The 18253-nt window shown below is 46.1% G+C and overlaps 1 protein-coding gene across 1 annotated transcript in view; it reads right to left on the bottom strand.

The window, feature by feature from the left end:
* runx3 (RUNX family transcription factor 3) overlaps positions 1-18253 on the bottom strand; it is a gene marked incomplete at both ends in the record, with an annotated part of 52429 nt that overhangs the window by 16200 nt on the left and 17976 nt on the right. The window contains 3 exons of the mRNA XM_080533183.1: positions 12476-12580; positions 13791-13947; positions 14928-15169. Of these exons, the coding sequence (XP_080389309.1) occupies positions 12476-12580; positions 13791-13947; positions 14928-15169 (504 nt within the window). The remainder of the gene's footprint in view (positions 1-12475; positions 12581-13790; positions 13948-14927; positions 15170-18253) is intronic.

Below are 18253 nucleotides of genomic sequence, written 5' to 3'. Positions count from 1 at the left end.
TACAGGCCCACTACTACGACAGAGGAGATACTGTATGCTTGAGAAAAAGAGGAGTGGTGTGATCTTCTCATTCAGTCTCAGGTCTGACAAAGCAGTTACTCATATAGAGGGAAACACCCAGACATCCCTGGCTGTAGTTCTCATCATTAAACACTGTGTGTGTGTGTGTGTGTGCGCGGAGACACTATCTCTCGTATACATCTGCTCTATGCGTGAGGCGGAAAGAGAAAGCAATAAAATCTCTATCACTTCATCTCTTCCAGGGAAAAAAGGAAAAAACACAAACATGTACCACGGCTTACCATACGGCCATGCCAATGCACTCTCCCTCTCCTACATTACATGTGGCCACACACACACACACACACACACACACACACAAACATGCAAGCACACACAAACATGCGAACACACCTCAATGTCAGACGTGAGTCCGGATGAGGGATGTCTCTAATGGAGGAAGGGATTTTTAATGTAACTATCAATGCACCAAAACTGTGTCTGAAAGAACATGTATACATTCTGTGGTTTTCTCCCTGGCATCTCCTCGGAGCGCCCTAATGTGAAGTAATGGCTGGATTTGAATATTTTATCACTATATAAAGGGGGCCTGCAGACACACTGATATGGATTTTGCCCGCCCTCTCTCTAGACTGACCCATGGGCAATATATCTTCCCTCCCCGAGTTGACCCATGGGTAATGTTTCCTCTCGTTTACCGCTCTGTCCATTTGGTAGCGTTCACTCCCCCTTCTCTTTACATACGATATAGAATTCTCTCTGACTTGCTAACACACACGTGCGCGCACACACACACGCGCATGCACACATACACACACACATACATATATACACACGTACACACACACACACACATCCGTATCATGGACTGAGCGTGCCTTGAAGTGGAAATGCCTATGTCTAGACACAGACGTACTCAAATCACCGTTCAAACATGCACAGTACACACACACAAACATCTCTCCTTCACACTCACATACACACACACACACATACACACACACACACACCACTAACATTAACACCAGCACCCACACACTTACATTGAGATCAACACCCTCATGTGTGTGTGTGAGTGTGTGTTGTCTGTGTGCGTGCGCGTGCGCGCGTGTGTGTGTGTGTGTGTGTGTGAGCAACCGCTCCAGTTGTTTGTTTGTCCTGCATGAAGTGAGACGTGAAAAAGGGCATCCGCTCACCACCTTACTCTGACACACACACTCTTCTCTTGACACACACACACACACACACACACACACTCATATCTTGCTATTCAAACACGCACATACTAGCACACACACACTCATATCTTGGGCTATTCACAGTCTTATGAAGCTTGCCACCCCCCTCTCCTCCGGGGGGGGAAAGTGGGCAGACACCGCACACACACACACATACACACTCACACACACACGCATGCACGCACACATACACGCATGCACGCACACACGGATGCACGCACGCACGCACACACACACACACACCTACACGCACACACACACACACATACACGCACACACACACACACACACACACACACACAAGCCCAATCCCTGGCTCCATCGCCCACACAGACACTGTGGCTACTGTCTGTTCCAGCCCAGAGCAGGGGAGGCCAGGGGAAACGGCCCTCCAAATATAGACCCATATATGTCTGTCTGTCCTTGTGCAGTTATTAAGAGATTTACACCACCTCAAACGGCTGAGGTCAGGGAAATGATACATCCCACCACTCTCTGGAAAAAAACTGAATGAGGAGGGAAAAAATTGATAATTGGTCAGTTTTTCTGTGGCCCGTGGTGGTCTGGGATGAATTGGCCAGCTCTTTAGGGATGGAAGTGATCGTACCACGCACGCACGCACCCACACACACCCACACACCCCCCCCCCCCCCCCCCACACACACACACACACACACACAGTGGATCCAGCTGGCAGGGTGTGTGTGTGTGTGTGTGGTGACACACTGTTCAGAGCTTCCAGTAGGGGGTTGGACAGCCATGAGAGAGAACTGTAGGAGCAGAGCCTTCATTAGACGAGGCCTGCAGCTCATTAACCCAGCCTCAGTTACTGTTAACACCACTAATCAACTGAGAGCCCATACTTTAGACTCACTCTCTCTCTCTCTCTCTCTCTCTCTTTTATGCAGTCATAAGAGAAAGCTTCCAGATGTGGTGGAACTGCTGAGGTTAACATACAGTATATACTGTACACACACAGACACACACACACACACACTTCCTTCCCTCTCCTTCACTTCTCTTAAGACATCATCTATTTCTCCCTCTGCGGCTGCGCTACTTCCTCTGACCAGCCCTTATCCCTCAGAACGTCTTCGAGCAGCAGAAAGGGAGAATCGATCATCGCCTCTCGGCCTCGGCCTCGGCCTCGGCCTTGGCCTTGTTTAAGAGAGACGGACACCTTGGCCTTGCAGTTTAAACACAGCATTTAAAACCCCTTTTCCGGGGGCGACCTCGGCCGTTTCACGGGTGTGTCTGGTAGACCACTGGTGTTTGACTCCCACTTTGCAGGGTCCTCCTCGGCCAGTGGGGTCTCTGTGCACCACAAAACCCATTTCAGAAGGGTTTTTGCGGTGGGATGAATATTTAATGTGTCAGGGTGCACTTAGTGGAGAATGCCCTGTTTTCTGCCTTATGATATCATAACCACAAGATGGAGGCAGGGGAGATGGAATCCATGGGGGAGCTGCAGCTGAGGTCCAAATACGAGTGCTCTATACGATCGAGGAGGTAAAATGGATGCCAAAGGAGCGGTAGATTTACTAGCTTCCTCTCTAGATGGCTGTTGCATCATCTGAAAGCATTATAAAAGACGACGAAAAAAACAAATAAAATGGTTGATATAAAAGGTTTGGTATTAAACAATACGCTGAGAATCCTTGGCGGGGTTTCTGAGAAAGGATGGGTGTGCTCCTCTCACCTCCGGCTTTGTTTTTTGAAAAAGTGTTTTTTATCTTTGCAGCTGATTAAGTGGAGAGACACACTGCAGCACATTGACTTTTGTTTGTTTCTTTTGCTACGGTGTGTTTCTCATGTTCTGGAGAGCGTGCTGAACCTGCTGTAAGTACAGCAGAGGAACGACATGATGTGCGACAGACTCCTGTGGTAATTCTCATAGGAGGAACTGTCACTGTTGAATTGAGACACGGACGGAACACAATGGCAAACATCTACCCTCAGACCAGACCAGCAGATCCGGGAGAAGAGTCCCCACAAAGCCCATATCAGCCGAGCACAGAGACACTGTTTGTTTTAGAGAGGGTGACAGCTCTTCTGCACTGACGGATATGTTCACCCGATACGGCCCCTCCTTTCCTCCCCTCTCCTCACCCGGTGTGTGTGTGTTTTCAGTTTTTTTCTCTCTCTACATTTAAAGAAAGAAACATATGTTCCCTTCCAAAGAGACACATTAAACACAAGCTCTTTTTACTAAAGGGCCGGGCGCGTTTTCGGGGGGCGATGTGAAACCCTATCTAGACTGCAAAGGGCAATACGTGCCTTGGCCCTCACCCAGCTATGAGCTGAATATACTTGAAGTGTAAATATTTGTATTTGTTGTATAAATGGACTTGATAGGCCCTTGATAACAGATTGGAGTAGATTTGGAGTCCCTGTATCAGTCTGAACCGTGCCTTCTCGAGCTACAAAGGCTGTGAACTTCACACTACATACAGAAGGTGTAAATACAAGTACAGACGATATTACCACATTCCCTACAGCACACAGATAACAGTGTCTGAATCTGAAAGGAAATATATATATATATATATATATATATAGCCTTTCCTTTCAGATTTAGACAAGCATGCTATATGACTGTTTACTGACAAGGGAATCCTTGTGTATTACTGCGTGTGTCTGTGTGTATGTATTTGGTAGAGGGGCTGAGCCTTTCAAAGCTCTGAGTTAGCAGTCATTAAATAAGGAATAGCAGTTCTTTCTACCTTGACATGAATCTAGATAGCTAGAAGCTCTAGCTGTAATATAGGTTGACGGTTAAGAGTGTGGTGTGTGTGTGTGTGTGTGTGTGTGTGTGTGTGTGTGTGTGTGTGTGTGAGAGAGAGAGAGAGAGGGTTGCTAGCAAACTTCCGTTTTCTCCTCAACGAAGCTCTAAGACGTTTCAACATCTGTTGAGCAAAGCCCCGTGCACCTGTCTTCCTCTTCCTCCTCTCTAGTGGAATCTACCCTCCACCCCCACCCCACCCCCCCAATCTCTGTCTCCTACCCCTCCTCTGGCTTCCTCTTTTCCTTTTTTACTCTATCACTAGAGCACATCATGAAGCCTCGCAGCGGTCACACAGGCCACCAATCACAGAGTTGGCTTTCAGAGTGTCTGTCCAATCCTAGCGCTTGTTTGAGCCTGACCCAGAAGGATGTGGCTTTTACTCATGAATAGTGTTTGTGGCTGTCTAGTCTGGTCCTAAATGAGTATCTCTCAGACGCACACAGACATGCATTGATACACACACACACACACACACACACACACAAACACACACACACACACTCACTCACACACTCACTCACTCACACACTCACTCACACACACTCACACACACAGAACATAGCCTTTGACAAGTGACCATATATGACCACAAGTCCGACTCTACAATATTTAAATGACAAGTGCCTATATACTGTATTATCCACAAGCCTCACCACCCTCAGAGGAGCGATGGCTTTCTCTCCAGCACACTCTCTCTGGCCTGGGGACTGTCTCTGCTGGCTCTCTGTTAGAGTGGATTTCCCCCCAGGGATTAGAGACAGTGTAAACCCCCCGTCCCCCCCGTCTGTAGCAGGCCTGAAGACAAGCTCACAGCGGAAGACAGAATGTGACTTACAAATGAGTGAGTACAAATCTGTCTTCCTCCCCCGATAACGGGATAATGGTGTGTGTATGTGTGTGTGTGTGTGTGTGTGTGTGTGTGTGTGCTTGTGTGTGCGTGTGTGTGTGTGTGTGTATGAGTATTCTGTAAGTGTGTGTGTGTGTGTGTGTGTGTGTGTGTGAGTGTATGATTATGCTGTGTGTGTGTGTGTGTGTGTGTGTGTGTGTGTGTGAGTGTATGATTATGCTGTGTGTGTGTGTGTGTGTGTGTGTGAGGAATGGGGGCCATGCCACACAGGGACAGAGCTGCAGGGAGGCAGGTCGGGGCAGGCAGGATGAAGGATGAGTGCGGGGGTGCAGCCAGACTAAAGACCCAATGCGCCCGGATTCACTAACAATACAATGAGGCCCGTAGCACACGGAGAGCAATCATCCCTCTTTTGTCCCACTGCGCCGTGTAAGTGTGTGTGCATGTGTGTGTCTGCTCAGATGGAGGGGAGGAGAGGGGAGGGTACGGGTGGGTGTGTTATTGGGGGGAAGCGGGCAGGTGAGGAGGGGTGAGGCACTTTTCAGTATAAACCTTCCAATGCTGCTGATCCACCCCTGTGGAGCAGAGAGGGCCTTTCTCACCCAAGTGACAGATCATATTAAAGAAGTAAGCTTGCCTGAGAGTGTTGTTTTAGCCCATAAGGTGAGAGGTTGTGTGTGTGTGTGTGTGTGTGTGTGTGTGTGTGTGTGTGTAGCCAGGCTAAGCAGCCAGGTGCTGGGGGGCAAAGCAGAGGAGGGAGGGAGGGAGGTGTCCTCACAGGACTGTGGGAAAGGAAAGCAAGCCATCTCTGTCACATGCACCAGCACAACACCAGCAGATGTGTCAAACTGTTTCGTGTTCACACCTCCGTGTAGATGCACTGACACACACATTCACACACGTACACACGCATGAGTATGTATAAAGACACATGCACACAGGCACACACAAGCACACACACATACACACACACACACACACACACACAGCTCTGCGAGTGACATCTGACAGGAAGACATCATAATGTGTCAAAAGGTCCTGTGTGAGCTTTCCTGTGTGAGTGTTTGTGTGCATCAGCATGAGTTTTCTTTTTCTTTTTTTCTCATTGTTGCAAATGCATGTTGTTCTACAGAATAATCTTGACTATGATCAAGGTCAGCATTTTCATGAGTATCACATGAAAAAAGCCCCAAAACACACACACATTGCACTCCACACACACTTCACTGTGTGTGTGTGTGTGTGTGTGTGTGTGTGTGTGTGTGTGTGTGTTGTACACAGCAGTCAATACAAGTATAGCCTAGCAGTTTAACATCGTCTGCTTCTGTTCCCTGGCCTTGTTTATACCACATGCTGAAGAACCAAGACTTCCCTCCGTATTTACCCTTTAGATAACTACCCTCTCTACTGGAAACAACATAAAAACCTAGACACACCTATTATTTGTGGACTGTTACTTACCATTAAACCCCAGAAAAATAAATATTAAAACCGCAGGATTGTGTTTTCCAGTAAGCCACAGGTACTTGACGTCCCACAAGAAACCCCTCCAACCAACCTTCCCCTCAAACGCCGCCGTAGTGACATAGAAAAACGAGTTATTGTCATAAAGCAGCTAGGGGGAAAATATTCCTAACTCACGGCCCATTTCTTTTTTCTAAATCGAGATCTGAACCTTTTATTGAATTAGGTCTAAATGGTCGTAATGGTTCCCTCCTGCACGGGTCCGTGTCAACAAGGAAGAGGGAGTCGTACACAGAGTGGGCATTTACTTCCCCTCCTTGGTAGGTAAACAGGAAAGACGTTCAGGGAGTGCGTTTGGGGAGGGGAGTAGGGGGGGGGGGGGGTGAAGAGGGAAGGGGGAGGAAGGAGGGAGGGGGGGGGAGTGTTTGGCTGTGAAATTGGCCTTGCTTTTCTGAGAAAAAGTCCCCTCTTGCATCATCAGACAGAGAATTAAAAGTGCTGGCTGAGGCTTCTGTAAATAATTCTGTAATTCCTAGCGCGTCCACTCCACGCTACATGTGACGTCAGCGAATACAAAGTGAAAATTTGGTCTGGAAGAGAAGAAAGGGCATTCTGGCCCTGGGGGCATGTATGTGGTTGTGTGTGCGTGTGTCTGTACAGTGTGTGTGTGTGTCTGTACAGTGTGTGTGTGTGTCTGTACAGTGTGTGTGTGTGTGTGTCTGTACAGTGTGTGTGTGTGTGTGTGTGTGTGTGTGTGTGTGTATGTGTGTGTGTGCGTGCGTGTGTGTGTGTGTGTGTGCGTGCATGTGTGTGTGTGTGCGTGCGTGTGTCTGTACAGTGTGTGTGTGTGTGTGTACGCATCCAGACAGGAGTAGACTTGAGTCTTTGACTGGCCTCGGGACTAGAAAGGAGGCCATAACAAAGCGACAGACAATGCTCTGCTCATCCCTTTTTCCCTCTGGAACTTTTACATTCATGTCATAACGACTTTCAGGAGAGCAAACAGAGTGGAGAAGAAAAAGGCCTTGTGATGGACTAATGGTATAGCTCTTTTTTTCTCTCTTTCTCTTCCTGGCTGAGGTATTTAGTCTAATTTGCCAAGCTTTCACAGGGAGGCTTTAGTGGGATTACCTGGAGTAGTGTCTGTCGGTATGTGTGTGTGTGGGGGGGGGGGGGGGGGGGGGGGAGGGTGTAGCCTATGTTTGAGATAGCTATAGAGATAGCTGAGGCCTAGCGCATCCCTTTAGGGATTGGGGTCTGGATCACACTACACCAGCCGACCAGTATCAAAGAGGACTGACCTCTGACCTCCCAACCCCCCCCCCCGCTCAAACCGCCTCTCCTCCTGAAGAGTCCTCATCATATCAAAGTCTCTAAATCGCCACCTTAGGCCTTTACCTGGGTACCTGAGGGCCACAGCCACTGTACACATGACACCTGGCAACTCTTCCCTGCTCCCATGACTCAGAATGTGGTCAGTGTTTGTCCCTGTACAGGGAACGTTTCCTGTGAAACTCTAATCGAACCCTATTCGACTTATACAGACCGGCATTCCAGCAGATTTATCAGTGGGCCAATATTTGCTCAGTCTTCTAATCACAGAAGCCAAGTGTGATGGATGAGACTGGCCCCAGAGAGAGAGAGAAAGAGAGAGAGAGTGAGAGAGTGAGAGAGAGAGAGAGAGAGAGAGAGACAGAGACAGAGAGAGAGAGAGAGACAGAGACAGAGACAGAGACAGAGACAGAGACAGAGAGACAGACAGAGAGACAGAGAGACAGAGAGACAGAGAGAAAGAGAGAGAGACAGACAGACAGAGAGTGAGACAGAGAGATTGACAGAGAGAGAGACAGAGAGAGAGAGACAGACAGAGAGAGGCAGAGAGAGACAGACAGAGGGAGAGAGAGAGACAGACAGAGAGAGGCAGAGAGAGAGGCAGAGAGAGAGACAGAGAGAGGCAGAGAGAGAGACAGAGAGAGAGACAGAGAGGCAGAGAGAGAGAGACAGAGAGAGAGACAGAGAGAGGCAGAGAGAGAGACAGAGAGAGAGAGAGACAGAGAGGCAGAGAGAGAGACAGAGAGAGAGAGCACGCCAACCGTCGCCTGGGGTCACTCCTCAAAACACAGAGCGACATTTTCTGTCAAACTATAAAATCCTCGGTCTCGGTCTCAGCTATAACTGCGCCTTCTTTATATATTTTAATGGCTCGTGTCCAATTTCCCATTAGGATCACGTGGTTTTCTTAACGAGGCTTTTTTCTCTGAAATCTTCCCTCGATATCAGCGTGCTTGTGTGTCTGCGTCACGCATGCTGGGAGTTGTAGTGGTGAAAGGGCGATCGTTCATCCGGATTCAGGAAAGCACCGACGTAAGACGTGACATTGTTTTTTTTGTTTTTTTACCTTTCCCTTGGCACCGATACACCTGTAGGCTTTTTTCCAGAAACAGCCGTCTCCATTTTCCAACATCAAAGTGGCCTTTGAGAGAGCAATCAGCACCGAGAGCCAACCTTTCATGTGATTTGTGGGGTATAGGCGTGGCTGTGCTGCTGACTTAAGAGATGGACACACCTGGCAGGTGCAGCAGGTACACTCACACACACACCCACACCCACACACACACACACCCACACACGCACACCCACACACACACACAGACCTTTGTTTACTCTGAAGAGGGACTGCAATATCATAGGGAAAATAACACAGCAAATGTCATTGTTTGTCTATTTGCATACTTTGTACAGTCTGCGTGCCAAATGCAAATAGAATGAACTCTGCCCCCCCCCCCCCCCCAACCCCCAATAACTCTTCTGAAGTTCTACCAACACACCCAACAGAGTAAATACAGGCAACAAAAAAAAAACAATGTGTGTGTGGATGTAGAAGACTGTGCGTGAGAAAGTGTGTGAGTGTGTAAGGGAAAACTGTAGGGTACAACAAGCGCATGGAAGACCGCATCTGGGACACTATCTGACTGCGTGTGTGTGTACGTACGTACGGCGTGCAGCATGGCTCTGTTTCTCAGTGAATCCAGTCATACTATGCCACACCAACCGTCCCTCTGTAGGCCCTGAACTGACGCTAATGGCTCCCTTTGACTCCTGACACCAAGCACCAACAGTCATCAACCTACTCACTGGTTTTCTCCCCCCAGGGCTGAATATGTGACGGCTGATGTCACCAAACACAGAGAGAGAGAGAGAGAGAGAGAGAGAGAGAGAGAGAGAGAGAGAGAGAGAGAGAGAGAGAGAAAGAGAGAGGAAGGGGGGAGAGCGCAAGAGAGAAGTGATAGTTGCTAAATACGGTTGGGGATTAATTCAGCTGAACTCGACAGGATGGGAGGTGGGGGGGTGGGGTGGGGGGGTAGCAGCGTTGTGACAGGGAGGGTCTTGACACTTCAGTCATCTCCTCTTTTTGCTCTTTCTATCTCTCTATCTCTCTCTCTGTCGCACGTGTTCTTTCTGATGCTGAGTGTTGACGTACATTGGGTGCTTCTCAGAAAGTAGAGGGTGGGTTCTAATGAAGAAGACCAGTGTTTGTGGTCTAACACCACCAATAATGAAGGTGGTGTTATACCACGAAAGCAGGCTGGAAGGGAAAGTGTGTGTGTGTGTGTGTGTGTGTGTGTGTGGGGGGGGGGGTGGTTGGGTGTGCGTGTGTGTGTGTGTGTGTGTGTGTGTTGGGTAACTGGAAAAAGTAGGAAAATAGCATATGAAAAAATACCCAAGAAAGAGATAGGTGTATGTGTGTGTGTGTGTGCGTGCATGTTTGTGTGTGTATGTGTATGTGTGTGCGTGTGCATGTGTATGCGTGTGTGTGTGTGCGTGTGCGTGTGCGTGTGCGTGCTCACATGCGCATGTGTGTTTCTGGCGGATCGTTGCCGCAGGGGAGCACCAGCCCTGTCTGTCAGGTTTCCCGACTGGATCTGTAAACATGAATAAAGCACCTCCCCCCCCCCCCGCGCCCCACCCCACCCGTACCAGCCATCCTGTTGGCAGCCATGCAAATGCTGGCCCTGCACAAACACCCAGCAAAGCCCTCAGCAGCCCCAGAGCCAGCCTGCCAGCCAGCAGGTGAACACAGGCGGGCCAAAACACACAGCCTCATGTATGCCATAGAGGGCTGGTCGTCTGCTTCGATAGTTCTTTATTTAATGCACTGTATGCATTAAATATGTACAACTATTTTTTGGAAAATAATTAAATAGTCCTATTTACAAGGAAGGACTTTTCTGATGTTAGTACCGGTCTCTGTCTTTGAGTTCATTCTTAGCTCATTTTAAAACCTGTCTTTATTGAAAGCTGAATTCCCCTGTTCTAAATTCATTAATGTGTTTTTTTTATAGCAACATGGGCTTCAGCCACTGAAGCACAGTAATAGAAGAACTCTGAACTGACTCTGACACCCACAGTGCAGAGAGGAGGCCAGAGACGTCGTCACTATACAGTATGTGCAAGCTTATTTAAAATTCACAGGAAGCATGTATATGCAACACACACACACACACACACACATTGTGCACAACAAACAAATGCAGAACCTGTAGACATAGCCAGCAATCACTCTATCACTCACACACATACACACACAAGTTATTATTATCCCCCCCCCGCGCCCGTTCCCATTCTCGCGCCCGTGTCCTCTTCCATTTCCAACGCCTCCTCAAATAGCCTCCAACCTGGCAGGGGGCGATGTCCAACCCTCACCCCGTCACCCCCTCACCCCTCGCCCATCACCCCCTCACTCCCCTCCCTAACATCCCCTCACCCCCCTCCCTAACATACCCCACACCCCCATCTCCCTGGTTCCTCAATTTGTTTTGACTGGCCTAAACCCACCCTGACCCAAATAACACTCTCCATGAGACATGACCACAGGCCATCGCAATCCACCTACTAGAGCCCAACCAAAACCCCCCGAACAGAAGAACCATCACCAACATGATACCTCACCAGGCAGGATCATGAAACCCTACCTATCTGTCTGCTCTAACCCAGCATGAGCAAACACGCACACACACACACACACACACACACACACACACATACACACACACACACATACACACATACACGCACACACACACACACACACACATACACACACCCAACTTCCAGCTATTATTGACTCATCAGTGTAATCTGATATCCTCCCCAATCTTCCACATTATCGCACATTCAACCACAGCCATTTGTAGCCGTGCCACGGATGACGGCGGTGGCGCTGACAACTGTGGCGCGTCTGCCTCCTCTGGCACGGTTCACAGCGGTCATCTCTTAAGAGTGTTAAGTCAACGAGCCACTTATGTGGTCGACCAGGTACGACCCCTTCTGACCAGGGTGAGGCCACAGTGTTCGGAGTTCGCAGCTTGGAGACTCACACACCCACACGCACACACCCACACACACACACCCACACACACACACACACACTCCTCTTAGTGGTCTCGGGTGATGATGTCTTAATACACTTTACAGTTTCCTCTGACTGGGCCCCTCAACGCATGTGTGCCCTACCGCCACACACACACACACACACACTTATACACGCGCAAACACACACACACACACACGCAAACACACACGCACGCGTACGAACACACACACATTTTTCTGCACTGTCTAGCATCAATTGCATTTACTGGTCAACTCTTGTCACATTCACTGATGGACTCCACACACACACACACACACACACACACACACACACACACACACACACACACAGCTATATTTTCTCATATCATCTGCATATGACTCATACAGCTCTTTTAGTCTACCCCTCACTCAGCCCCTCCACCCAGAATAGCCTCCCCCTCTCTCGTTCTCTCTTTCTCTCTCTCTTTAATCCCCCTTCACAGCTCCTTAGGTAGCAGTAAACAAGCCATACCTCAGACAGCAGAGACACTCACAATCAGCCTACATCATCTCTAATAACAGTACCACTGGACAAAATAGCTGGGAGTTAGTTTATACCCCTGCCCTGTGTGTGTGTGTGTGTGTGTGTGTGTGTGTGTGTGTGTGTGTGTGTGTGTGTGTGTGTGTGTGTGTGTGTGTGTGTGTGTGTTAGCCATACAGTATGCAGCAGGTCAGAGGAGGTAAGGGGTAAGGGTGTGTACTCACTCCGTGGTTCTCTGGGTCCGTCCACGGTCACCTTGATGGCCCGGTGGTAGGTAGCCACCTGAGGAGGCCCGGTGAACACCGTGACTGTCATGGTGAAGCTCTTCCCTGTGGGAGAAAGAGCATTGCAGGATTGCCTTAGTTAGTCAGAAGGAAAAGATCGAGATTCAGGGAAAATCATGAACATACCAAATCATAAAGATTTATAGTCTTTGTCAATTCATTTGGGATTTAAACTTTTTTCCCGAACACACAGACTTTTGTTTATGACCATAAGTCGGTTTGTACTGTACAATGAAAACTGCCTCCCGATGATGTCCCTTTTAAGTTTGCGAATTAAAGACGAGGGACCACCTCTTTGATGGTCTGAAATGTGGGCATGATTTAAATGATTGAGACAATGTATTCCAGATTGTCCGAAAGGCTTACAGCGACAGTTTATTGTTCAACAAGGCCGAGATGAAATGCATGAAAGGCGGGTGGGGGGGCGCCGACATCGTGCAAAGGTCCGTGTTTCGTCCCCGGGTATGAAGTGGAGCTTTCATAAAAAAAGGCATCTCTTGTTAAAGAGACTGTAGGGGAAAAAACCATCCTGGGGTGTGGTAATTGACTACAGAAATGAAAGGTACTTTTAATTCGGAGACGAGAGCGTTTTCCATTCATCAGTCTGCAACTATTTAAAGTGTAACATTTAAGGGAAATATGCGATGCGGGCCAGGGGCCAGGGAGGAAGGAGAGGGAAGAGAGAAGGTTCTAGACTAGGAATGCCAGCTATGCCAGGGCTCGTTTTTAGAGGTGTGTAAACAGGCCAGCTCTTAAAAGTCTCAATATTCTGCTCCAGATGATGTGTGTGTGTGTTTGTGTGTGTGTATTTGTAGCCTATGGAATGGTGCGATGTTCAGTGTTTTGTACAAAAATATATACACGATAAAATCTGAACGGGCCTTTATAGTCATGTGGTGGGGCCTACAGTATGACATTAAGGTATTATTTGCATTGCTGATAAAGCATCATAAAAGTAACATATTATTGACATTTGTAATAACCATATGTGTGATGGATGAAAAAAGAAGATCATAAACATAATCAACATAATTAAACCCTGGGCATAATGTAAATGGTGGCGCGCACTTGGCTTTTACATACATAATCGCCCTGGGAGATGAATTGCGACGTGGTTTCTCATTTACGTTCACTCAAGTAATTATTTTTAGCTGATTTTATCTTGACTTTAATTAGGAAAATGACACAACCCTGCATGTCTGTACAGCATGACGCACAGTGGTTTTATGCCAGGTTAAGTGTTTTACTCCCTCACCTCGACCGCTCCTGCCCACGAAGCGCAGGTCGTTGAAGCGGGCGACCTGGTTCTTCATCACCGCAGACGCGTTCCTCAGCTCGGCAGAGTAGTTCTCGTCGTTCCCCGCCATCACCGTGACCAGGGTCCCGTCGGGGACGTCGCCCAGAGCGACAACCTGCGGGAACACAGCGGTCAACCCGGGTCACCGGCACACCGCTAAACCAAACAAACACCGCGCAAAACCGCATCCGGTGGTAGAAATCATCACCTTAAAAATAGACATGAATTCCTGTTAATTAAAATTACTATTTGGATTATTATTTGTAAAGACTTAGTCTGGCAGTAAGGCCTACATTGCGAAGATGCTTCCCTGACCCGGGTGCTTCAAGCATGAAATATTTTCACTCTAAAATAGGCCTAAATATTATATTTGTTAGGCCCGTATCCAAATCCGTTACATATCCTTATAGCCTATAACATTTCTACGATGTAAATATTTTTTTATGTATTTGTATTATAACGATCAGAATCATACAAAATATTTTGTATTCTTAAAAACAGAAACCACATTCTTATCATGTCCTGATATACCAACACAATTCATAACAATCTTCGACGCATGATTGTGAATATATAGCCTATACTGATTGCATCCTATAATACTGCAGAATTGCTTTCAAAAGAAGCAATAAAAACGACCTTTATTTTCATACTTATTGATTTTAAACCTTTTATTACCATAATCATTATCAATGATTATCAATTATGATATTAACAAAAAATGTTTAACAAAAATATCGAACACTGTAAATACACCATAATATTAACAAATTAAATGTAAAAATGCTGAAAATAATTTCACCAACAAACTGTCACTGCGGTGAACCACTTTGATGTTCCCAACCTTGTCAACAAAAACAAAATAACCTTTCTCTTATATTCAACTGCTCTGCGTAAAATACATGTTATTGTACATACGTTTTAATCCTATTGTTTAATTGTATTATTTATGCTCTCAAGAAAACATCCAATTGTATTTTACGCTCACTTGACTTTGCCACAACACCTGCATATATCTCACACACAGCTTCGTATTTCATTGTGGTCGTTTGCCGATTCCAAAGTCACCATCTATGAATGCGTAATCTGCCTTACCTTGAAAGCCACTGGCAGCGTCTTGTTGCACCTCCAGTGTGAGGGCAGCACGGAGCAGAGGAAGTTCGGGCTGTCAGTCCGGACCAGCTCGCCAGCGTGGTCTGCCAGGACGTCCACCACATTCCTGGCCTCGGGTCGTGTCCTCAGCGGCCCGGGGGTGCCCATGGTCCCGCTGCCGTCTCCGATCTTACTGCAGGGGAAGGACGTGGATGGCGGGGTGAACCGTCTGGTGGTGGTCGGGTCTACGGGAATATGCATCACAACAGCTTGGGTCAGGGCGACTTCACTAGTTCTGACGAGTGTTCTGGCTTTCTTTAGCAGAGTAAGTGTCTTTTCCCGCTCTCAGACGCTCCTCTGGGTCTGGTCAGGTCCAGCGGTGGCGTGAGGATGGAGCCAAAAGCGCGCAGCCTCTGGTTCTTTTATCTCGATGAGTTCGTAACTCTCCAGTGGGTGCAGGAGAGACTTTTTTTTATCTCGCAGAAAGGTTTTTAAAGAGTCGGATTATAGTGTGCTATATGATCTGTTCAGGATGTAGGTGCCTGGGAAACATTTGGTTGCTTTCTTTTTCTCACTGACTTCAGCAAAACCAATAAACCGCAAACTCTCCAAACTCACAGTGCTGACTACCGTTTACGTCCTATTCTTCAATACCCATCCAAACACTATCACCTCAAATAAACACACAGCGAGTGCATAAAACACTTGAAAAACATGTCCATTAAAACATTGAATTGCCCCGTAAACAAATACGATAAGATAGTATAATGTTAAATGTCCAGAGAGAAGGCAAATTATGCATATAATCCAGTTGCTTTGCAAATCATTCGCGGAAGTTGAGAGTCGATGAAGCTGTGGACTTGCTGGAGGTTTATCGCCAAATGTTCTCTGCGCTCCGGGACTGAAGCAGCTCCTTCAGTTGGTCTCTGGGTCTCTCCTTCGGTTGACTCTCTGGGTCTCTCCACACTCTCTGGGTCTCTCCGCACTCCGCGGTGCTCAGGAGATGGAGCCTATCAACAATACTCAGTCATTCACACTTTTCGACGCAGAGCCCCAAACGTTTCACGTCAACGTCGAAATACGTTTCTTTTTAATCACGGATTTCGTGACTTCGTGTCAAATATCTTGTCGGTTATCCTCAATGTTTTTTTTGTTTTTGTTTTTAAATAAGTCGGGATTCAAAACTATTCTCGTGATTAAAAAAAAGTCTCTCTTATACACTTTGTCATCATCTAAATATGTTTTGGAGTGTATTCCTTGGGCAGGTTAGGCAGAGGAAGGTAAAACAGCGACGCTTGACTGAACGGTGCTGCGGGAGTGAAGAGTGCTGTGATATTATTGACTCAAGTCATTTTACTGTTTAGTGGTTGGAGTGTGACGATGTCTTCCACCAATCAGTCGGCTGGGTTGGGCTTTCATTAGACCAATCAAATGTCCCGAATAGAAGCGAAGCGAAAGCTCCCTCGGTTTACCCTTTATTCTGTTGTATACAAAATGAATTATTGATAATGCGTTTGTGCTTTTCTTACCTTATCTTACCATATCGTTATTGTTGGGCAAAGATAGGAGTCAACATGATTATTGCAGTGACCGTTCTTACACACACCTATTGCTTGAAACGATCAAGACTTCTCAGTGAAATGGCAAACTAGTTTATGCGAAACAAAAGCCATACATGCAGCCGAATTATTTAACTATGTTTATATGGCCGATTACTTATACGTCCTTCTTGGTATGGCTTAAGCAAACATTATGAGCATCACAGCCCATTTGCATTATGCTTCCTTCTGCACCTCAGTGCGTTTAGGTTAAAATATTCAAGCAAATATATTTGATGACTAAGCCACCACTTAATTGCACATTGTTAAACACCTTTCAAAATATTTCAAAAAATAATGATAGATTGTGTTATCAAATTGTGATAAATCGTCACATCATTAATTACTACATTTTACAACAAGGCTTTTAGGTTATAGTGCCCTCAACTCTGCGGTGAGCTGTTGAACAGCTGATAACAGCTTTTTCTACTATTATTTCGGGTCATGGAAATCATGTACTACCACATCTTGATAGGCCGAAATAATGCTCCTTGTATTTTACTGTTAACATCTATAAGTTGCTTTGGTATTCTATGTGTTGACATACTAGTTGTCATTATATTAATCTTATATATTAAATGGGACTTCCCAGCTGCAATAGGCTTAGATTACTAACACATACACATTTAGCAACCACATGCTTTTACATAATTACATAATTACAACTACATAATAAGAGTGAACTTCAGGAAGCACAGACAGACATACATCACTTTTTAATCCATTTTACGCTAAATGAATTTCACTTGCCAGGTTGACAAATATTTACAAAAGTGAAATAATACAATACAGGCACAATGTTATCACTTTCATTTGATTACGATGGATTAAATTAATTGAAAGCAGACACGCTATGTTCTACCTAACAACAACAATATGATGTGCCAAATACGTTAACCACAGACTACTATTAATTGGAATTCCATCATCTGATATACTCTGTGTATTTCACATGAGATGGCACGCCCTGCTCTCTCGCTGCCAGTAATGACGCGCCTCAGACGCTAGTAGGCGCATGTGTCTATACACAGTCTGGTGGAAGGGAGAGACGGCATTTTACGATCATCAGATAGAATAAGAAATGCTTGCACCCTAAAAAGATCATATTAGGCTACTAATGTTGTGTATATCGGTGCATGTTTTTCCCCCCAAAAATGTTTTGAAACCGATGGTTTTATGATACCTCAGACCGGCCTATCCACTCGAAAACGGAGGAATTCTGCACGGCCATAAATAATTGTTTCATGATTTTCTTAAATGAAGAATTATATAATACAAAATGTATTATCTTCGCAGTTTTATTCGTTCATTAATGCCACGCTTTAGATTCTAAATATTTTTACTTTTATTAACAAGTAGGCCTATATGATTTATTGTGTTGTTTTTGTAGATACTTTTTTACCATTTCGATCAGGATCCTGGATTTTTCCTGCATTAACTATTCCAGGTATATTTATCACTTATTAAACACACCAAAAACGGAATCTAACGATCTTTTCCCAAATAGCCGTGTATCTCTGACAGTAATGTGCAGAAAATCAATTTTAAAAAATTGTAATCACTTCATTAAATAGTTCAAATTAATCATTGACGTCCCATAGCCTATATGTGGATAACTTGTTTATTATCAAGTGGGATTTGATTCTTAAGGATATTTTAAATGCTAAATGATCCATAGATGCACAAATAAATAAAAAACCACTCCCATCAGAATAGTCAGGAATAAACATT

The sequence above is a fragment of the Nansenia antarctica genome, assembly GCF_963989245.1.
Source record: "Nansenia antarctica genome assembly, chromosome: 1".
NCBI classification, from domain to species: Eukaryota; Metazoa; Chordata; class Actinopteri; order Argentiniformes; family Microstomatidae; genus Nansenia; species Nansenia antarctica.
This window is presented reverse-complemented; position numbering and strand designations above follow the sequence as displayed.